Here is a 22,830-nt window from a genome sequence, read left to right as displayed (position 1 = left end):
TCCATCTCATTTCCATATCTCTTGCTAAAGGTGGGGGCAGTGTTCTTTGTCCTCTGCCCTCAGGCTTGCTTTGCTTATCAATTCCAGTCCTGCTCAAACACACCAAGGGGCAGCTTTACATACTGAAAAAAACAGCCTTTCATACAGATGCCTTTGAGTTGATAATTCAGTTAATCATTTATTAGTTAACCAGCAGCTTTATTTCCCTCCAATTGGCAACTGACACTCAACTAAAGCTAAGAATGTGTGAGCCTTGCTGGTACCAGGATGGGAGACCACCTGAGAAAGATAAGGCTGCTGGAAGAGGTGTTAGTGGGATCAGTAGGGAGAGATCGCCTGTGTCCTGTGTGGGTCCTAATGCCCCTATATGGTGATGGGGACACTATACTGCAAAAATAATAATAATTCCTTACACTTATGTAGCTCTTTTCTGGACACTCCACTCAAAGCGCTTTACAGGTAATTGGGACTCCACCACCAGCCGTGTGCAGCCCCACCTGGATGATGCGCCAGAACGCTCACCAAGCATCAGAACTGATGGTGCTGAAGAGTCCCACAAATCGGCTAGACTTTCTACGCGCGTCAGAAGTCTGACTGTAGCTCCAGTTAGGCATCCATTGAAGTCGATGCTGCAGTGTACAACGGCATCGCGGGCAGCCGTCAGGCTTCGCGTCAAGTCTGTCGTTACGCGGCTGAGCGCGTGTAGTGGAGCGTAAAACGTAAGTGCGAGTTATAGTTAAGTAAAACAAGAACTTCAAAGATGAACGACTCAAGACTCGTCGAGGTGGAGAAATGCAAAGCGCACTCATTAATACTACAGCACGACAACAACAACAAAAAAAGATCTGGGTGTGAGTGTTCCATAAACTGTTTGCCAAAAACATAGCGGAATTAAAATCTAATCATTTAAACGACGTATGTTGTATAGTTATTGAACGTTTGTTTACACGGTTTCGGCAGTATCCGTGGTGCATTACTGACAGAAAAAAAATAGCGAAGACCCTGAGGATGTTCAGCTTCCTGGTATTTGATAGAAGCCGAAGACGGTTCGGAGAGGCAGCTAGTGTAGTCTAGATCACCAGCTGTGTACTGTAACGCTTACGGCCGACAGGTACTGTGTAAGAGCCGGCGTACCAGAGCAGGTGACGTCACCGCCCTTCCCTGTGATAGCAGGACTATAGCTACTGGGCTGCAAAGAGATCTCTCTTTAGCTCACGGGGCTAGGTCGCTGCAGAGAGACGCGGAAGTCCCGGGTTCGAGCCACCTATACTTTGGGCCGACCAGATGCGGCAAGGGCGCCCGCCGGAGCCCCCGTTGCGTTACATTGGTGTTAGAAGCGGGGTGGGATAGCCCTTCGCCGGGGACGGCGATTTAAGCGGGGGAGAGTGTAACGCTTACGGCCGTCAGGTACTGTGTAAGAGCCGGCGTACCAGAGCAGGTGACGTCACCGCCCTTCCCTATGATAGCAGGACTACAGCTACTGGGCTGGGGAGAGATCTCTCTTTAGCTCACGGGGCTGGGTCGCTGCAGAGAGACGCGGAAGTCCCGGGTTCGAGCCCCGGACGGTGTGGGGCCGACCTGATGCGGCAAGGGCGCCCGCCTGAGCCCCCGTTGCGTTACATTGGTGTCAGAAGCGGGGTGGGATAGCCCTTCGCCGGGGACGGCGATTTAAGCGGGGGAGAGTGTAACGCTTACGGCCGACAGGTACTGTGTAAGAGCCGGCGTACCAGAGCAGGTGACGTCACCGCCCTTCCCTGTGATAGCAGGACTATAGCTACTGGGCTGCAAAGAGATCTCTCTTTAGCTCACGGGGCTAGGTCGCTGCAGAGAGACGCGGAAGTCCCGGGTTCGAGCCCCGGACGGTGTGGGGCCGACCTGATGCGGCAAGGGCGCCCGCCTGAGCCCCCGTTGCGTTACAGTACAAAGTTATAGGCGAGAGCAGCGCACACGTATCGGGAGCACTGTAGATTCGGCTTTAGGGGTTAAATCGAAGTCTCAAGCAGGTAGAGATCATTTGGTTCAGACGACGTAATAAGTTAACTGGAAGGAAAATGAGGAAAGATTCCAGCCCTCCCACTTAAGGCCAGAATAACACTGGAAAAGAACACCATTCAGATTCGAATCTGTCCAATCCTCTTCCTGTAGGACCACCGCATATGCAGCCAGGATTTCTAGGTCTCTGTAAAGCAAATAGCACTTGAAGACTCGTGGGGAAACAGGGGAATTGAATAACCATAAAGCGGATATAGGTCATTTAACAGCGGAGTCACAACAATGAAAACCTGCAGACGGACCCATCTTCCTCAGCGGCCGGAGTTTGAGAAACCAGGGCGGAAGAATCGTGTTTTGCGTGTAGTAGAAAATTACTTTGTGTGTCCAACAGGGGTCAGGGTAAGATAGCATGTGTTTCATCACGCACTCCTTAAGCGAGATTTCGGGTATGAGTTTACGAGAGTTCCCATTAATAAAAACTTTGCTAAAACTTTGTTAAAAGCCTCTTAATGAATACAATGTGGGATCTCATCAGTTTATAGCTGGCAGCCCATTGAAGCTCAGCAGATTTGAGCCTGGCCAGTACCTGGATGGGAGACAAAAAGAGGTTGCTGCTGGAAGAGGAATTAGAGGGGCCATTAGGGGGCGCTCACTCTGTATCCTGTTTGAGTTCGAAAAGAGTAGTGGTGTAATCCTGGCGTCATGGCCAAATTTCCCACTGGCCTTTACCAATCACGGCGTCCTAATAGTCCCCATCTATAGATTAATCCATCTGTTCTCCTCCCCACTGATAGCTGGTGTGTGGTGAGCGTACTGGCGCACTATGTCTGCCGTCGCATCATCCAGGTGGGGCTGCACACTGGTGGTGGTGGAGGGGAGTCCCCATTACCTGTAAAGCGCTTGGAGTGGAGTGTCCAGAAAAGTGCTATATAAGTGTAAGGAATTATTCATTATTATTATTACAATGATGTGGGAAGATATTACTATGGAATTCATATAAACCGTAGGTGGATTTCAATACCCCAACAGAACAATGTTATAAGAGCAAAAATAAATGTATGTAGATTCGTATTTTAATTATTAAACATGACGCAAGAGCATTCCTGTCTATTCAATTAATTTCCGTGGTATTTCGTTCATTTAATTTTTTCCTTAGTAAATTGGTTTAGTTTTATATTGTAACGAATACGCCCCTGCCCATGACAGGGAATTTAGCCGCCCGGGCTGAGGAAGGTCTTCTTTAGCTGAGCGATGTCGGACACCCGGGTTAGAGCCTATGCGGTGAGGGACGAACAGGGGCGCGAACGAGGGCACAAGCCCAAGAACCCCAGAACATATTGCTACAATATGTTAACTAGTATAACGATGCGCGTTAACATCTGAACATACAGGACTACTACCGCCTACTATATTACATACAGTAAATTTGCACTGCATTTCTTTTAAATACCTCGTCAGGTAACACGTAGGTCTTGCGTAACAAGTTTGGTAACCGGTTTTAAAAAAATCTAGATTTGGAGTCACCTGCTATAGACTTGCAATTGCGCTTTCCACGGTTTCAATCCCAGCGCAAATCCTCCATTCTGCAAAACTGAAAAAAAAATATTTCCGCTGTGTTTTAATGGATTTGGTCACGAAAGTCTCAGAATGCGTTCATGATTAATAACAACACATGTCGTAAACCAGTTTGAACTTTACTCCATCTGAACAAACTATTGAATACAAGCAACGATCTCTCCTGGTAAATAACGTTTCATTTTAAGTATGCAGTAATACGACAATGGGACATGATTATAAACGACTTGGGTTCTCCACTAACTCGGACTTTGGGTGTAGGAATTTGGGATATTTTGTAAGTACGCTCTTTTAAGGTGTGATGTATAGAATTACGAGTGAACGAAAAAAAAATGCTATTTTTCTCTGCTAAACCTCACCTGAATTGATTAACCAAACAGCGTTCGAGACAATACAGTATTCTTCTCTTTTCTGTCCGCCGCTGTCCTCCCGCCCTCAATTGATTATCCAATAGGACAATTGATCAGAACGATCGAAGTTACAACGGCCTATCAGCGGCTGCAGTTCTAGGGGTTTGTGAGAAGGTTCAGTGCGCTTTGTGTAGCGGCGGAAGGGTGAGAGACCGCACGTTGCGCTTTTACGCACGGCTCCTGCAAGTTTTCTTTCAGTTGTTGAAAAGTAAAATAGTATTTTAGACGCGTCTGGTTTAATTTGGCTACATGGGGAGAAATATATTCTAATCGCTCATAGATTCGCTCAGACTTAAGCTGCAGCTCTTTGGGCAGAAGAGAGAAGTGTTTACACACTGTTTATACCTTTGAGAAAATTCGGAGATTCTCTCCGCTTCGAGTTTATATATTCTAACTTCCGGTACAGGGTTCTCTTCCCACGTGCAGTTTGTGTATGTGTGGGAAGTCGACTTTTTAAAACCTTTTAAGCTTGTGTATTAAAATGATACCATTTAAAATGTGCATTTTTTGCCAGCGTATTGGCAGGGGTTTGGTTAAATAGCAATGGGTAAAAGTATCCAGAGTATTCTCGGACTGTTCCGAATCTGGTGTAGAGATGTGTCATTTCTGACGGTAAATTGTCAGTAACAAAAAAGCAGAAATAAAAACTAGTCTGGCAGCTGAACTACAGCAATGTGACTTGGCTACGGTCGGTTTTCACCGAGACTTCCACATTCCTTGAAGGTGAGTAAAGCCAGCGTTGTTCTTGTTTTAAAGTCATGTTATTTATCGTATACATTCACGAGCGAAATAAATCTTCGTTAGTCTATGTTAAATGGTCTAAAAGGAGAGGGTAAGTTTCGTAAACAATGTATAATTATTAACACACGAGATTACAGGCTAAAAATGTGAGGTTAAGACTACTTCCATTTCGGTATCGGAAGGTTGGTCAAGATGTCGTTGTCAGCGTATCTTAAAAAATAGCTTTATCCCGCGCAATAGAATTTAGTTTTGGAATAAATAAACTAATAGAAAATACCCCCGCAGATTTATAGAACGGGTAACCGCTTATTGGCAAATAGTTATTGTGTTTGAATGTCTAGTGGTGCCAAGCTGATAGTACCGTAAACATTGGGTATTCTAACTACTAGTATCTGTAATAAGCAGTGTGCGTATTAGCACTATTATAATTACGATTTTGTCTCTTGAGTAGTATATCTAAGCCCTTTAAAATACAGTAAAATAAATATTTGATGATTCTCTGATAACCCAGAAGGGTTTTGAAAATTCAAATTAATTATAATAGTTCTGTCTGACATCTCTGTCCGAGATGATACTACAGTAATGTAAGAATTCAATTAAGGGATATAAATCGTGAGAGAAAGGTAACCACATATGACACAGAAAAACCGCCTTTTGCCCCAGAATATCGATGTTTGTAGGAAAGCATCTGCATTGTTAATAATAAACTTTATTCTATATAGCGCCTTTAAAGGTGGCTTCTCAAAGCGCTTTACAGAATGGCAACGGCAACAACAGCAATATAAAATAAACAAAAAATACACTACATACATAGAGGAGACTGTAGATGGTGGTACTAAATATAGTAGGAGCAGAGGGGTAAAGAACAGAACCAGTTAAGGATTAAATGAGAACAGGTGAGATTTTCGTTTTTAAAAAAATCCATTAAATTTCAAGTTGTGACAAATTGTTTTGTGATGTAAAAAATATAACCTATAACCGATAACCTTAATTACCAAAACTTTTCCTTCAGAGGGGAATGTGCTCTGTTTTTGAAAGGAACCCATATCTACACTTAGGTGCAGTATGTGAGTATAGCACATCAGAGGGTGGAACGGACTGTAAAGAGATTTTGCTTGTAGGCCACAGAGGACTGTGCAACACACAGTAGTTTCCCCGCACATCTCCCTTCCTGTCAGTTCGGAGAATAGAACACTGGATGTTATTTGTTGGAAAGCCGAAGCCATATGAAAATGGACAAGAATTCACAATCATGGATAGCTGGGTGGACATGCAGGATATATTCCTTATATCAGCAGATTGCAGTCACCGGTAGGGTTAGGATGAGTTCCAGTTTTTCAATTTCAATTCTCTTTTCACATCTAGTGGTTAGGATTCTTGATTTTTTTCATCCAGTCAGTTGAGGCTTGACCGCAGCTGTAGGAAAGGATATACAATCTTTTGCTAGATGATCTGAGTAGCTGCCTCTGGTTTGCCACTGTTTTTACAGGTTTGAAGAGGGAACTGCAGATGTGAAATGGATCACCAGCCCTTTGTCGGCAATAAACAAAGAAGCAGACTTGGGTTGTAGTACATAACCCAATGTTACAGACAGTCTTTGTACACAAGACTTTCTCCTGTTTGGTTTCCTCAAAAATCTGTCAGGGGACTTACTTGGCTGGACTAAATCAACACAAAAAAGTATCCGGTGCCAACAATCAGCTGTTTTAATGTCTAGCTTGTACATTAATCCAGTGTTGACTTAACGAGTCCACTTCAGCTGGCTGTCATAAACGCTACATATATATTCATGCACCTAGGCAACAAAGTGATTTTAAAATCTGATGGATAGGGATTTTTCTTAGGCAATTTTAAGCTTTGGTTTCCCCTATTAAGACTGTTCTCAGTCTGCTGAACCAGCAGTTGGTAAACATGTTTACAGCTAATTTAGTATTTTTTTCAGTCTGTTAATTGAATTAACTAGCTGAAGCTCACAGAGATAGTATAGAAAAGACAGGAGAATCCCATTGTTCTCATGCTACAGACAAAGCAAGGGTGCCTTGTTTTTTAATGATAGTTTTAGTATTGCAAGGTTTTTCAAGAAATTCAGTCTTGAGAGAAAAGGGTGCTTAATCATTTGCAGAGATTGGGTGATTGAAATTAGATGTGTGAGCAGCAAGTTCGGGATCCTTTGTTGCTGCTCAAGAACAGGTTCTATTCACGGTTGCACACAGTCTGGCATGGAGCACAGGGTGGAGCGCGTGGAGGCCCCGCCCCCTGGCGTCGGGCAGGGCAGAAGGCGGGTAGGCCCCGCCCCCTGGGTCAAGCAGGGCGGAGGGTGGGTAGGCCCCGCCCCCTGGGTCGAGCAGGGCGGAGGGTGGGGAAGGTCCCACCCCCTGGGGGGTCGAGCAGGGCCAGGGGGCAGGCTGGCTCTGTATCACAGTGTGCAGTCTGGCGTTGAGCAGGGCGGAGGACAGGCAGGCTCTGTATCATGGTTTGCAGTCTGGTGCCTTATACAGCAGCAGGAGAGCCTTTAAGTCCCTGCATCTCGAATGCAAATTCTGATTGGAGGTCAGTTTTTTGTTTGGCAGGGAAAGTGGCTTTGAAATACAGTGCTTTGTGCTGCTTTCTGCTCATCAGTGCTAGGTTTGTTGTGACCTTGTCATTTTATGCTGTAGGTGTAACTAAAGAAGTAAAGACAATCTGTTTAACCATTGGATCAATATCAGCCTTCAGTAAGTTGCCAAATAGGCACTGAAACATGTTATTTGCTTTGTAAAGAGAACTGACGATATTTATAGATCTATACCATTAGGTCTGGCTGCCCCATCCCGTGTTTTATTGTTAATTTGTTTGCGTCTCTTACATGTGAAGCAGTACTTTCCACTTTGCACACTGCCACATGAGTCCAGGAGGTCCAAGATTAGGTCTGAGGAACTGGCGACTGCTTATCGCAAATCTTTTTCTTGACTTTGTGAGGTTAGATTACTTCTGACCTCCTTTGAGGTGAGGTTATCTGGGTGAGCAAGGACAAACTCCTGAACCCCATGACACGAGTTCCCCAATGTTTTTTTTTAAGCAGACTATTGTGAAAAGTAAAAAAAAAACAAACAACACCTTCCAAAATGCAATGCTTAGTGTACGTTGGCACCTTCGGATTAATACCTATCTGTCTGCATGCACATTTCTTTATATCATCCATAGTTCTGACGGGGGGATTGTGAAGACCCAGTAGCTATCTCAGTTATAAGGCATGTTTTATAAAGTATCTCAGTTAAATTTTAGGTACTACGTACTAATCAGTAACATCCATTGTCTGGAAAGAGGAAAACTGTGGCAGTTATTCCAATAAACCCATATAGTTTTAGTTTGGCCTCTCACTGTGGGCAGGTAAATACGTGCTGTATTATACTGACCCAGGAAGGTATGACCCTGGACAGGAGGACCCTTCGGATTTGTGGGTTTCCTTTCAAACTGAGCAACTCAAACATGGAGCTGAGCTGATCCCATCCGTTGAGCTGCTTGCGTGATCAGATTGTTGCTGTGGAGTCATTGTTTTTAGGAATACTGCCCAGCAGGTGTTTTCAATAGCAAATCCATCCATTTTTTTATTTTGTAGCCACCCTATCCAGTCAAGGGTTGCAGGGGAGCTGGGTGCCCGTGTTGACAACTGGACGGGATCCGTCAGAGGGCAGCCAGACACACATACACTCGCACCATGGCCAGGTTCGCAGAAGCCAGTTAAACGACCAGTATGCCTTAGGACTGTGGGAGAAAATAGGACCACCTGGAGGAAACTCCCACAAACGAGGGGGAGCATACAAACTCCAAATAGACAGCACACCAGTAATTGAGCAAGGCATTATTGTTAACCACTATGCTGCCCCCAATAGCAAACATGTTTCATTCTTAAGTGGTTGTTCCCTTATGTCTAAGTACCTCTTATAAGTTAGCTGATGATGAACACTCAAGAAATAAGCACTTAATTCTGCACATGGCCCAATTTCTTAAGCACTAGCCAGCAGAATATTGATATTGATATTAACTGTATAACTGCTAACTGCCCGTCCAGCATTCTAAGCATTTAAAATTGCTCAGAGCACTGGAGTTTGCCCAACTCGATTTTGTTTGTGAGCAGCAGACCCAGGGGAGTAAATGTGACAACGACTTTCATGGCTCAACATGAGGTGAACAAACCTTTGTGTCTTGATTCTGTTTCATTGCTGATCAAAACCTGAAATGGATCCATCTGCTACATAATCAAAGCCATCCAAGTTGTTCTGGAATCACAAAACAAGAGAGGAATGCGTAGAAAAATTCATTCAGAAAAAATAAAAAGTATTTCAATAAATTGCCAAATCTTAAGGTCCCATGTTATGCATATTAAGCACAGGACAGTTATTTCTGTTTTCCTCACGAAAGCTTCCAGAAATGCAGAGACATTTTTCCACAAGCTCAGTTTCTGTTAACAAGCCCAGCGGAACATATAAGAAGATTCCCATGGAGGGAACAAGCAGGTCAGGTCTTGTTCCGTAAGTTTCTATGTCATAAGGCGATGTATCCATGAGTGCAAAAATATCTCCTCTGCAGAAGCAGCACTGACACTATGTCTAGTCATTAGTGTCTGGATCTTAAAATAAGATGGAAGTTCAATGAAGCATGTGAACTACAAGAGCATATATTACGTTTTTGCAACACCTTTCATCCCAAAGGGTGCCAGAGCTGTAAAGTCAAAGGCATTAATGCCACGATCTTGGAACTTAGAGTCCTGTGAGATAATTTTGTTGATTGCTGGCTTAGGTGAATGAGAGCACAGTATGTGTAGAAAGAGTTGATCAACATCAGGCCCTTAGTAAAGTAGTGAGCAATCTTTTCTCAGCTACATTGTCTCAAGGCTTACATCTGTCAAAAGTGTGACAGCTTTTGTGTTGGTGTTTTTGTAACGTATGTGCATAGTGCATCAATTTACCCCAGGAACTTATGGGGAAAGACTTAGTGCCAGGGTAGGTGCTGGCAAGTTCCACTGTCTCTCTGATATGCTCTGATTGTGTTGTTTAATATTCCATGTTTTGGTCTAGATAACAAGCTGAATAGAGGGCACAAGAGAAAACCACATAGAACTGCATTTCAAACAAAAAGCAGGAGGCACGTCTTTACACAAAGGGTTGTGGGGGCATGGGATAAGCCATGTGATTGAAGTGGGTATCCTGCCTTCTCATTCAGCCACTGCTTGAAAGATCCTGGGACCGAATGACTACTACAGAACGACTGGGCTAGATGAGTCGAATGACCTCTCATCTTTAACTTTTATGTCCTTATGAATAACCAGTGGCCATTTGTGCATTTTCCAGGTAATGAACTGTAATAAGTAATAATAAGCTGTACTGGAGATGCAGGGTTCTTTAGTCAATCCTGTGACTGTATTTCTTGTAACATGGTGTTTGTCTTGTTTCGATTCTTGTTTGCAAGTCAGATGTGGTCTGTGAAGCTGAGATTCACTGTGAACATGATGAAGAGAAACTAGAATTTTGAAAGGACCTTAAGTGTATTTAACTATATAAGCTCCTCGGTGTCCCTCCTTTATGTTCAGTAATTGCATAATCATAGCCTGTCCTGGGAGACAATGGGCACAAGACAGTAATCGCCCTGGCCTGGATGCCAGTCCATTGCAGGACACAAAGATACACGCATACAAGAGAGCTTCATATAGATGGCATATCTGTGTACATGCAGCAACCCCGAGTGGCCATTGTGATAACATGCAAACTCCACATAGAAGGTTGTTCCCCTGGTTGGACTTGAACCCAGGATCTCCAAACCGAGGTTGCAGAGCAGTCCAACACACTGCTTGTATACATGTCATTTGGAAAAAGTACTCTACTCAGAGTCACTTATTCTTTCAGTTTTTAATCTCAATGATGTTGAGTTATAGCCTGTTGATGCAGTACGTTTGTCTTTTTAATAGATCAATTGAATCCCCTTCAGGACTCGTGGTTCCCTGCCGGCTGGTGCCTGAAAGGTGATGCGTCGCTCAGCCTCTATGATGTTAAATGACAGCGCTTCTCACAGGCTGCATCTGTGCAGGATTAGGGTGACTACTAGTTGGAAAATTAAGAGAAACAGCCATGCACTGCAAGTGTCAAGACACGTTGCTCCTGGGAGTGATGGGTTGAGACATTTTTACATCCAAGCAAGCCCAGCATGCAGAAGGTCAAGGTGGAGTGAAAGCCTGAATTATAAACTGTTTCAGAATGTCCTCTGTGGCTTGTAAACCTTGGTGCTTAGGGACCGGGCAGTGTTTTCTTCTCTTTTTCCAGTAAATCTACTTTTCTTTTGCCCACTAGATTTTCAAAGCAAGCCCTAGTCCTGTTTTTTTCATTTTTACATATGAATTAAGTGAAAGTGGATTTTTTACATTTTTGTAGCAGTGTAGCTGAACAAAATAGCTCTTAAAAATAAGTTAAAAAATGTTAGCCTTCATGTTTTATCACAATTTGGGCATTGTTTCATAATGGTGTTTCTGCCATTCAAACAGTGGCCATCAGCCTTCTTTCACAAATAGGCTTCAAAACCCTGTGTGACATACAGTAACCATGTTTACGAATGGGCTGTTAATTACATAACTCAATCAAAGCCAGGAGATGAAATGACCACTAGGAAGATGTATCTGATGATGCCGCTGTGATGTCTGACTTCACACTGTGAGATTGTGAGTGCTGTGAAGTGTTAAAAAGCTCAGACTGGTGAAGCACCACCAGTGGGGGTTGTAGCTGAAAAAGTGCAGTCACATGCTGGCCGAGTGATTGTTTTGACACTGGCCTGAGTCACACCGTCAGCAGCAAAATGTGCACACGCACACACAGGCTGGTTTATCCCCCCTCCCCCCCCCGGACCCATTAGGGGTAACCTTTGGCACCGGTACTTCCCCTTTTATACATGTTGATAAAAGGCAGGGAGCGTGGAAGGTATTTAACACAGGCAGGACTGGCCTGAAGGGCTGAAGGTGAAAAAAGAGCTGAAGGGAACCCAGACTGCAGAGAGTAAGTTCCTTCCTGCCGCACTGTGTTACAGAGACAGGTAGCTTTGCATCAGCTGCATCCAGGTATGTCCACCAGCTGTTCCTGGGGTTGATTGAATTTTGTGGCTTGGATAAGAACTCCTTCAGTGTGATGGCTTTGGTGTGGCAACAGGGGTACCGTTTTGATTGATTTTGAGTCCAGTATTGAAAAGCATTCCCTGTGGATTCTGTAGAAGCGGTGTATTTTTCCATTAAAACATTATACATGTTTATGGATTTTTTTGTCCACTGCATGCACTGTTTTTTTTACTGAGGGTGGTTCTTTTCTGGCTGAAATTTATTGCTTCCAGATTAGGACAGGAGGTGTCTTTGAGCTTGACATTGTGCTTTAACACTTGAGTTAGAGTGATGTTGTAAGAGCTCATCTCTGTGGTTCATTGCGGATTGTTTGGAATTCTGTGGTTCATTGTCATTGAGTTAGGTATGAGAAAGCGTTTTGTTAGGAATCTTGTGTGTCCACTGTAGAAATGGAGAAAGAGTGAAGTATTACTCTGGTAACTATGCAGGTGCTACAAGTACTTCACTGCATTTAAAGACCTGTTTTGCCTCTCCTGAACATTTTGGCACTTTCCTCATTAATTCAAGCTTTAGGTTAACACTTTAATGTGGAGACAGAACCAAATATAAGTACATTGGGAAATTTATAGCGGGGAATTTTTTTGAGATGAGACATTTTAAGGCAGTCACAAACCAGCAACACAGATGGAGAATAAAGCTTCTTGTATTTTATTCCATTTGTGTCCAATCTGAATCCTTTTTTTCTACCACAATATTTGGTGTTCCATCTTTAATACTTTATGAATTGTCATGTAAGACAGCCGATTATGCTGTTCGCTTAAATCATTAGAATCATTTGGCTTTCACGTTTCTTTCAAAAGGAATATTTGCCATTTTACAGTGGTGGTGCATTCAGTGTTGCTGTCTCATATTTCTTAGTCTCTGGACTCATTTCCAGTCTGTGTGGAGCTTGCATGTTGCCCCCAAGATTTAGACTGAATTTCCTTTGTTTGCATGCCAGCCTTGAGGTGAACTGGCATGCCATCCTTGGTGGAGTCTTGCCTTGTGCCCTGTGCTTCTGTGACAGGGTCTGTTTTGCTATGACCCTTGCCAGGATTATCTGGCTTTCTGATAAAGGGTTTCATTTCCTTTTGACAATTGTTCTGTTGCTGGTAACTAGGTGAGAGGTTGATAGCATGGGAAGGCAGTAACTTTGCTATACTTTACAAAAGATTTAATTTAGGACTGAGTAGAATAGTGTTTACACAAAGAGTTGTGGGTGCCTGGAACGGCCCATGCTTTGGACTCTCTTTAAAGGACTGAATGAGATTCCTATTCATTTAGTAGGTTAGCAAAGCTGGCCTCCTCTCATTTGCAGCTTATCTTTTTTGTCAGATGGCAAGTATAGTATGTGACTAAGTGGATGTACTGTGATAGCTAACCAGTTTTACTGACACACAGTTGGAGGAGTTTCCTAGACTTCTTTCACACTTGGCAAGTGGCAAAAGTCACTTGCCCTTTAACTTCAGTCGAGATTCCATTGGATGTTTTCCACCCTGGCAAGACAGCGTGGCAATACGGCTTGTGTGATTTCACAGTGGAAGTGAGACATTGGTAAAACAATTTCCATGGATTTAATTGAATTAATCAGCATATGGGAGTGTGTTATCTTTAACTGCAAAATGTTGCACTGGGGCAAGTAAAAGCTTTTTATGGAAACTTTGCTTATAAACTTTAAGCTTGAAATCTCACAAGAGGCAATGTACTTGGGGAAAAAGATAGCATAACATAGCCATGGTTTTCCAAAATAAATACCAGTAGAGAGACACAGATACAGTTTAGAGCTGGTGTAAAAAGCCGAGGCTAACATACTGTAATTGTTCCAATATGTTCAGCAGCTTACTGCTTCTGTCTTTGAAATAGTTTGTGCCAAGTTGGTCAACAAGCAAGAATATCTTCAGCATGAGGAAGTGCTAGGGGATTGCTTATCAGAGGTGCCTCAGCCTTTTCCTGTTGGCTCACATGTTCGTTAGGATTGCGTATTTGCAAGGCTTCCTTCAGGTACTGCGTGTCCTTCTGCCTCCTGCAGAGGCTGAGGCTCCCATTGCAGAGCAGCCAGATCCATTTCAGGTTTTACTGGTTGGTTGAAATATCCAGCTCCTGATGTTGGTTTCAAATAAGGCAAGACATGAAATGGATCAGACTGCTGCGCAGTGGGAGTCGGTTTTTCCATTCTCCGTTTCCTCAGCAGGCTCTCGTCCGGTTTCCCAGATGGCGGCGCCCCTGCTTCTGCTCTCTGCCTTGCTGTCTGCACTTCCCGTGGTGCTCTGCTTCCCCAGTCCCTACACGGACCATGACCATCATGATCGTAAGTCCATTCCCAGCTCCTTTCAGACCCTTATACGTCCATACCAGCACATAACTCTCGTGTTGGGCTGTCAGAATAGGTGGAGTTAATGCATGAACTACTTCCACACGTCGAATATCAAGGGCCAGGGGCCTGGTCTTGGAAGATGGGTAATGCTGGGCACATATGGGCTTTGACTGGTGCTTTATTTATGCTGGAAATGTTAAACCATGCTCATTATAATACTGATCCCATCATGAACAATGCTGGATCAATGTCATTAGACCTGGGTGGGCCTCATGGTGTTGCGCAGGATGGCCCTGCTGCCTCCTGGCTCCAGGATTCAGGGTTGGTTCATGCCAGGCTGGAACATCTTTTGTGGGGTTTGTTTGTCCTCCAAGCCCTCCCCGAACCCATGGGATCAGCCCAGGTGCTCTGGATTCCTCCTACCTCCTCCAGGACGTGCGTAGCTGATCAACCCGACAGTTTAAGGGCCCTGTCCGGGGGGAGGGGCAAGAGCATCCCTCCCTTGTGAATCTGCCCTGTCTGGGGTAGCTCTGCTACAGTGTTCGCTCCAGCAGTGGAGCGTTCACTCCAGTGTAGGTGAAGGATCAGGGATAAAGCTGTGGTCAGAAAGGAGGAATGTTTAATGGGTCTGAGTATGGTTATCCCAGTAAGTTTCCCTGTATTATACAGCCATGATTGGCCTAACATGGGGATCTGTGTCCCAGCTACCAAAAAACTAAGGGGAGACTTACACTGTGTTTAGTGCTTACAATAAGTGTAAAGGTTTTGTGTGAAGCTGCTTGGGACACAAAAGTTTTTGTCACAAGTGAGAGAATATATACATGTCCAAACCTGAAGGTCTGCATTTAATTTAGGTGTCTGATAGACCCAAGGCCTGATTCTTGAGGGGTGAAGTATTTGCTTAGTTGGTGCAGGCCGGCATCTCCTAGGCCTCACTCTGCAGTCATTCAAAGCCCCTGTTAAATCTGCAGTGCCAGGGTCGTAGACGTCTGGCCTCACATTTGATGTTCCTTCTCCCAGCAAACAGGACATCTGCGTCCATCCGGTTTCTCGTGGTGGGCGACTGGGGGGGCCTGCCCAACCCCCCCTACATGACGCCCATCGAGAAGGCGACGGCCCACGAGATGGGCAAGGTGGCCAAGCACATGGGCGCGGACTTCGTCCTGGCGGTGGGAGACAACTTCTACTACCGCGGCGTGAACAGCGTGCGGGACCCACGCTTCCAGGTAAATGTGCAGCAAAACCCGTTTCTCCCTTTCCTCCTTGGAGTTTTACTGGCAGGGCTCCATTGTCCCATTTTTTGCGTCTGCAACCTCTGTTCCCAGTTTTTTTTTCCTAGCCAGTGACAGCGAAGATGCTTGTTTCGAATGCTAGGCACGCAGGTGCCCATGTGTTTAATGCCAAGATGTACGCACCAACTGAGCGGCTTCTAAACAAGCCAGTATTTAAATTGTTGAGCTGGAGAAAACCCCATTTATATCCACAGATGTGCTTGGAAGGAAACTGAGAGAGCTGTTATGCTTTCAGATTTTTTTCTCTTTCATATTATGTGCTTTCTGCCATACAAAGCATTCCTAATCAGCCATAGAGATGCCTGGAAAATGTGCCAAACTGTACTATTAATGGCAGCATGGTGATGCAGTCGTTAGCATTGCTGCCTCATAGTGCTTGGGCCCTGGGTTCCATTCCCGGGGTGCTGTCTGTGTGGAGTTTGCATGTTCTCCAAGGATTCTTTTGGGTTTTCTCCAACTGTCCAAAGACATGCTAGTAGGTTACTTAGCTTCTGGGAAAATTGGCACTGGTGTGAGTGTATGTTTGTGTGTGTCTGTGCCCCAGACAGACTGGTGTCCCATCCAGGGTGTATCCTGCTGGGATAGGATCCAGCTGCTCCATGATCCTGAATTGGATGAAGCAGTTGAAGAACTGTTAAAGATGAATGGATGTACCAATTATACCGATACGTGGTGCTATTTAGTCCTTGGTTGTTCAGCTAATGGAAAATATTGATTATACTGAAGAAGCTGTTTCTCCACTGAAGCCCACAGAGTGCTGTCCCAGGCTGCCCTGACCCTTGCCCTTTCTGCCGGCAGGAGACTTTTGAGCGGGTGTTCACCGCAGAATCCTTGGAGCACACGCCCTGGTACGTCGTTGCTGGGAATCACGACCACCTTGGGAACGTGGAGGCTCAGATCGAATACACCCGGCTCTCGAAGAGATGGTAAGCCCAGCTGGCACTCTCCAGGTGGCGCCCCCTTTAAAAACCAGCCACTACAGCACCTTGACCTGTTGTGTAAGTTCTGCAGTTTGCTAATGGATGCTGTATGAGGTGATCCTGTAGAAATAGTTGTGTTTGCAGAATGAGATGGTGACTCAGGTTCACGTGTGAAAAAGGTTAAAGCCAGCATGGTTTTTGCAGAGGTAGAAGGATTTAGGAAACTTGTCACGGGCCGATCCAGTTACACAGAGCCAGTGTCAGTGGTGCACACAGGACAGACCAGCATTTGGGCCTGACCCTGAGCGGGGTGGGAGTGGGGGGGCAATTCTTAGACCCTGCCCCCTGACCAAAAATGCAGGAAGACACAGGATAGCAATAATTAACTTATTGGACCCAGGTAAAAAAAACTAGTGCAGCCTAAAACCCTGCAGTTTCTTCATTCCTTCATTCATTGGTATTCTTAGGGGTGTTCCACCTCCCATTTGAGCTGCTGCTGTGATTTTGCTCAAGGTGAGCGACAGCCTGCAAACTATTCATTCCTCCCCCTTTTCAAGCCCAGATGGACTATTACAATAGGCTCCAAAGTCACCTAGTAGAAGAAATCTTCTGTTTGTGTATTGATGAAAACCCAGAAAACAGGGCCATTTTCCACTATTGGCACCGTGATCTCTTTGGATTAGGTTTTACAAACCGGGCACTTTTTCCCTCGGAGGTACAGTGTTCTGATCTCAGGCCCGCTCTCTCCCGTTAGGAATTTCCCTTATTACTACTACAATCTGCACTTCCGTGTGCCGCACTCAAACGCCACGCTGACCATCCTCATGCTGGACACCATCCTGCTGTGCGGGAACTCGCACGACTACCTGGATGAGCGTCCCCGGGGCGCCCCTGACCGCCTGATGGCCAACCAGCAGCTGCAGTGGCTGGCCAAGCAGCTGGAGACCTCCCGGGCCGACTTCCTGCTGGTGGCCGGCCACTACCCGGTGTGGTCAGTGTCCGATCACGGCCCCACCGAGTGCCTGCTGGACAATGTGCGCCCCCTGCTGCTCAAGTACAATGCCACCGCCTACCTCTGCGGCCACGACCACAATCTCCAGGTGGGCGGTCTGCCTGGGATTTCTGGATTTGGGTTTTATGGTAAACTTCGGCTGCGATTTTGAGAACCTGAGATATGTTACAAACACGGTCATTCAGGCTTGTTTGGGTGGTTAAAGGTTAAGAACCTCAAAATGTCATCTATCTGTTTCTTAAAAGAAACCTATGGAGTTGGTTTCGATCACATGACTTAGGAGTTTGTTGTGCACTCCCACAATCCTCTGTGTAAAGAAGTCTGCTTTTTTTCTGTCTTGAGATGTTAGTGAAGCTCTGCACTATGTTTAAAGAGACACTTAGGAATCTTAGTATGTGTGAATACAATATGTAACAAGTTAGTATAAGTTTCTGCTGGTTTTAAGTTAACATTTAGTCTCTGCACTAATTATAGGCTTCTTCCACACATCTTGAGTCTCCTAAACCAGTTGAGTGTCTGCTGCAACCCATGTATTAAATCACAGACTTCTCACTTCATATTATTATTAACTTAGTTATTATTTAGCAATTTTTCTGGACACTCCACTCAAAGCGCTTTACAGGTAATGGGGATCCCCTCCACCACCACCAATCTGCGGCCCCACCTGGATGATGTGACAGCAGCCATAGTGCACCAGTACACTCTCCACGCATCGGCTATCAGTGGGGAGGAGGACACAGTGATGAAGCCAATTCTTAGATGGGGATTATTAGGAGGCCATGATGGGTAAATGCCAGGAGGAAATTTGGTCAGGATGCAGGGGTTACACCCCTACCCCTATCTTTTTGAGTTTTAATCATATTTTGGGATTTTTAATGACCACAGAGAGTCAGGACCTCAGTTTTACATCTCATCCGAAGGACTGCTCCTTTTTACAGTATAGTGTCCCTGTCACTATGTGGCAATAGGACCCAGACAGACTGCAGGGTGAGAGGCCCCTGCTGGCCCCACTAACACCTCTTCCAACAGCAACCTTAGTTTTTCCCAGGAGGTCTCCCATCCAGGTACTGACCCAGCTCACACCTGCTGAGCTTCAGTGGGCTGCCAGTTGTGAGGTGTAGGTTGATATAGCTGCTGGTGCAGCTACATTCTGTACCTTAATTGTTTAATTGATGTCAGACAGTTTGACAATTTAAAAAACAGTCTGATGAAGGAAAGGAGTGGAATTAACTGTGCTGTTATTTCACGTAATTGACCGCTGGAGCCCAAGAGACTGGATTTGATGCACGAATCCCAGTTCCAAAGGAACTTCAATCAGAGTCTTCTGTGGGATGCTGGATTAAGCGTTATGTCCCATTCAAGTCCCCATTGACCTAATGGCTGTAACCTACTGTGCCTGAAGATGGTGTAAACTATCAGAGAAAGAAGCACAGAAGAACAAAGGACAAACTAGATGAGAGAGAGCATACAGACAAAGGCAGAGCTGGGAGAGAGGTTTGAAAAGCTGAAATCTGCAAATAAATAGAGTGGATCTTTTTAGATTAATCATTTTTTTTTGTTCCTTGGTTCCTTTGGTCCAGGTGAGCCAACAAAGCCACTCGTTTAGTAACGGGCTATGCTGGAATAACTTTGGAATCCTGTTGCCCTCCAGCAACAGTTGGACACCCCCGATCTCTCCCTCACCAGGGGGCTAATGTCTCCTTTTCTTCCCTCGCAGTACCTGGAGGAGTCGGGAGTGGGCTACGTGGTGAGCGGAGCAGGCAACTTCCTGGATAACTCCATGAAACACAAGAAGTCTGTGCCTGCTCACTCCCTAAAGTTCTTCTACGGCCAGCAGAGCTCCCTGGGTGGCTTTGCGCACGTGGAGGTCACCAAGAAGGACATGACCATCACCTTCATCCAGGCACGAGGGAAGTCCCTGTACCGCACTGTGCTTCCACGTCGCACCGCCCCCTAGAGCCAGGAAGACCACACTTCGCTTTTGACACCCTGCTGCCCGAGTCACACAGCTGAAGTTCTTGTTTAATTTTTTTTTCTTTGCTCATTATTCACGTTTTAAAAACCTCCATCCCTGAACCAAAGACAAGTGTGATGGGACCATTGACCTTTATGCAAGTTCTGGATTTTAAGATAGGTTATTTTACTCTGCAACCTTGTATTTTTACACATACAGAAACAAGATGGTAACTAGTTAGGTCACTTTTTGGCCCATCCTAAGCCATGCCTTTTATGCAGATTTATACAAATGTTACATTTTACCCTGCGCAATATTTGCAAGGTTAATTCCTTCACCTCTGAAATGTCTTAAATTAACCACTTTCATTTCTGTAAGGTTAATCACATGAAACCAGTTGTGGCTTAAATGCTTAAATGATCCCTTTACTCAAGAAACAGATGTTAGTTGAAGTCTATCGGTATAGATGGAAAGGATCTGTCTAAAAAAAAAAGAAGTACTTTGAAGTTGATATTCTAGGTTTCTTGTTAGTTTCTGACTTACATTTTAGTAAGAAAATACACATTTGCAGTTCTGTGGTTGTGTTCCATGATCTGTAAAACCTGCAACTTTATCTGACTTTGGGTACACCTGCATAAGCAAACAATTTCCTTAACTTTAATTTAACAGTAAATAGAGCAGTCTGAGGTCTGTGCAATGTTTCACCCCTTAAGAACCAAGGTCATCTTCGGATTATGTTCAGTACTCAAGCAAATCACATTTTCTTCGCTCTGCATTCTTACATGTGAAGCTATCTACCTCTGAATCATTGCCTGAACCCATTCATCTCAAGATAAGAAGCATTTTAGATCTGGTCTGGACTATGATTTGAATGACTTTTAGTTTCAGTCTATAAAGTATTAGATTCTTCTCAAATTCAAATTTTATTACACTGAAATTTTTCCAGGCAACTGGTGATTATAAAAAGCTTATTTAGAGAAATGAGGGACTAAATGAGGCCAATAATGTAAAGGTATGATTTCTAGCTGATTCTGTAGTACAAAAGTATAACTAGCTAAGAAAATAATATAACAAGATGGATTAAGAGATGTATTGTCTAAGACCAAAATGGATGTCTTGGTGAAAAGTTTCCTGAAAACATTGGTAGAAATCTCAAGCTCTTAAAAATCCACAGCTATTACTGTTAAATACATCAGTTTCTTTTACTTTGAAGCCTTTTATTCCGCTCAAATTGCGTTCTGCTATGTTGGTTTGATTAAAATTGGTTTTAAATGATTGAAGTAAAGATACAGTCATGTATAAGTAATAGGTTTATTCCATGCTGAAAAGAGAAGAAAGAAAACAACGTTTCGGCCGAGGAGCCTTCCTCATGTGTCACACCTGTGACACCTGAAGAAGGCTCCATGGCTGAAACGTTGTTTTCTTTCTTCTCTTTTCAGCATGGAATAAACCTATTACTTTTTCCTTTGCAGCCTAATGTATGCCTTCTGGAAAAAAAAGTTTTTAATTAATTGTTTTATCTGGAAAGATTTAACTGTATTTACTTAAATAAAAATGGTAATACCAGACAATTTGTGCCTGTCAGTCTTTTTTTGTTCTAGTTTTCTTTCAGTCGAATAAGATAGATACAGTATATACGTTATTGATCCTGTGAGGAAAATTGCAGAATAAGAGAGAATCTTCTTGCCTTCGGGTGTTTTCTTTCAAACATCACTGTGTTGTACATCACAAAGGCTACAGAAGGGACCTTGGGCTCAGTGTTTTTCATAGGGAGGCGATGCGGATGTGGCTATGCACAAGAAGAAGAATACATTGCCTCTACCTAGGCTCTCGAGGATTGGGACACAGGGGAATCCAGTTTCAGACAGTATCAGCTGCCCGTTTTGCATTACCAAGAGCACAATTTAATTAATTGCTTACACTTATATAGTGCTTTCATATACACTCCACTCAAAGCACTTCACGGGTAATGGGGACTTCCCTCCACCACCACCAGTGTGCAGCCCCACCTGGATGATGTGACGGCAGCCATAGTGCACCAGTACACTTACCACACACCAGCTATCAGTGGGGAGGAGAGCAGAGTGATGAAGCCAATTCATAGATGGGGATTATTAGGAGGCCATGATAGGTAAAGGCCAATGGGAAATTTGGCCAGGACACCGGGGTTACACCCCTACTCTTTTTGAAAAACGCCCTGGGATTTTTATTGACCACAGAGAGTCAAGTCCTCAGTTTTACACCTCATCCAAAAGGACAGTGCCTTTTTAAAGTAAAGTGTCCCTGTCACTATAGTGGGGCATTAGGACTCACATGGGCTGCAGGGTGAGCACCCCCTCCTGGCCCCACTAACACCTCTTGTACCAGCAACCTTAGCTTTCCCATGAGGTCTCCCATCCAGGTACAGACCAGGCTCACACCTGCTGAGCTTCAGTGGGCTGACATTCCAGAGCTGCAATGCTGTCTGTGTGGAGTTTGTGTGTTCTTCCCTTTTTGTGCTCCAGCTTCCTCCCACAGTCCAAAGATATGCTGACATGTTAATTGGGTTCTGAGAAAATTGGCCCTGGTGTGAGTGTGTGTCAGTGTCTGTCTGCCCTGTGATGGACTGGCATCTCGTCCAGGGTGTACCCTGCCTTGCACCCAGAGATTGATGAATTGGATTGAAGCAGTTGGAAAATGGATGGATAAGTGGATGTATTTGTGCTGTAAGATTTAACAGATCTAATCACTGGCTTAATGGGAGCAGTTGAACGGACGTTCCCAGGTCTTCAGGTGCTGTGGGAATGGAGCTCCCCCAGACACACACACAGGAGTAGTGCTGGGAACCTCTGTGACTGCAGGTCTTCAGGTCTCTGTGAAGCCAGTACCTGCAGAGCTGGGAGACGTGTGAGCAGTTCAGCTGAAAACAAGCCCAGCTGGACTCAAAACCTGTAACACACTGCCCCCCGCAGGACCACCTTTGGAAATGCTAGGATTAGGCCAGATAACTTTGTAAACACCCTGTACAACAAAAGGGTAGGAGGTGAACATTAAAATAATGTAATGAACATGTTATACACAGGCCTGGATGGTGAATAATACTGCAGAATAATGGCGCAGATTCTAATCCATTTTAAGATGCGTATAGCAGTAATTCATGGATTGGTAACACAGCCTGTTAAATTCTGCCATACTGCTCCAAGCAAACAAATGGAAAATTGGGAGTGCAGACTTTATGGTCAGAATGTTGTTTGCACTATTTCTCTCCATCTAGAAAAAGAGGAAAATATGTTCCCGACTAACTGTGCTCACACAAGGAAAACAGTCACTTGATTTCGCTGAAATTGTAGAGATGTAAATGAAATTGTAGTGTTATTTAATTACCTTGGGAAAGTGGGATTGTATTTTCATAATATTTGTTTTCAAAGAGCTGGTTATGTATATAGAAATTATTTTCAGTGAATATTTCATAACAAATATAAAAATAAATTGTTCTCAGCTTATTTTAATGGTGAGACATTCTCATA

At 44.3% G+C, this 22,830-nt stretch overlaps 1 protein-coding gene across 7 annotated transcripts; it reads left to right on the top strand.

Moving 5' to 3' along the window:
* The first annotated feature begins 3,653 nt into the window (after window positions 1-3,653).
* acp5a (acid phosphatase 5, tartrate resistant a) lies at window positions 3,654-20,895 on the top strand. 7 transcript variants are annotated; one of them, XM_088933115.1, is made up of 7 exons: window positions 3,654-3,733; window positions 10,663-10,716; window positions 14,024-14,140; window positions 15,167-15,372; window positions 16,237-16,364; window positions 17,113-17,458; window positions 19,088-20,895. In XM_088933115.1, exons 3-7 carry the CDS (start codon window positions 14,044-14,046, stop codon window positions 19,325-19,327), a joined length of 1,017 nt encoding a protein of 338 aa, XP_088789241.1. In that variant the 5' UTR covers window positions 3,654-3,733; window positions 10,663-10,716; window positions 14,024-14,043; the 3' UTR covers window positions 19,328-20,895. The 7 variants fall into 7 exon arrangements, with proteins under 7 accessions (XP_088789241.1, XP_088789242.1, XP_088789239.1 ...); XM_088933116.1 differs by lacking the exon at window positions 3,654-3,733 and adding an exon at window positions 3,831-3,844; XM_088933113.1 differs by lacking the exon at window positions 3,654-3,733 and adding an exon at window positions 4,134-4,700.
* Window positions 20,896-22,830: the final 1,935 nt, after the last annotated feature.

The sequence above is a fragment of the Atractosteus spatula genome, chromosome 14, assembly GCF_055471065.1.
Source record: "Atractosteus spatula isolate fAtrSpa1 chromosome 14, fAtrSpa1.hap1, whole genome shotgun sequence".
Classification (NCBI taxonomy): domain Eukaryota; kingdom Metazoa; phylum Chordata; class Actinopteri; order Semionotiformes; family Lepisosteidae; genus Atractosteus; species Atractosteus spatula.
The sequence above is the reverse complement of the archived record's forward strand: the minus strand, read 5'-3'. Positions and strand labels throughout refer to the sequence as shown.

Excerpts from the sequence above, each read along its gene's own strand:
- acp5a (XM_088933112.1), top strand. The coding sequence starts at position 10,015 with ATGAATAACCAGTGGCCATTTGTGCATTTTCCAG. Across the intron at positions 10,049-10,662 it reads GCCATTTGTGCATTTTCCAG|ATCAATTGAATCCCCTTCAG; the intron begins GTAATGAACTGT and ends TCTTTTTAATAG. Across the intron at positions 17,459-19,087 it reads GCCACGACCACAATCTCCAG|TACCTGGAGGAGTCGGGAGT; the intron begins GTGGGCGGTCTG and ends CTTCCCTCGCAG.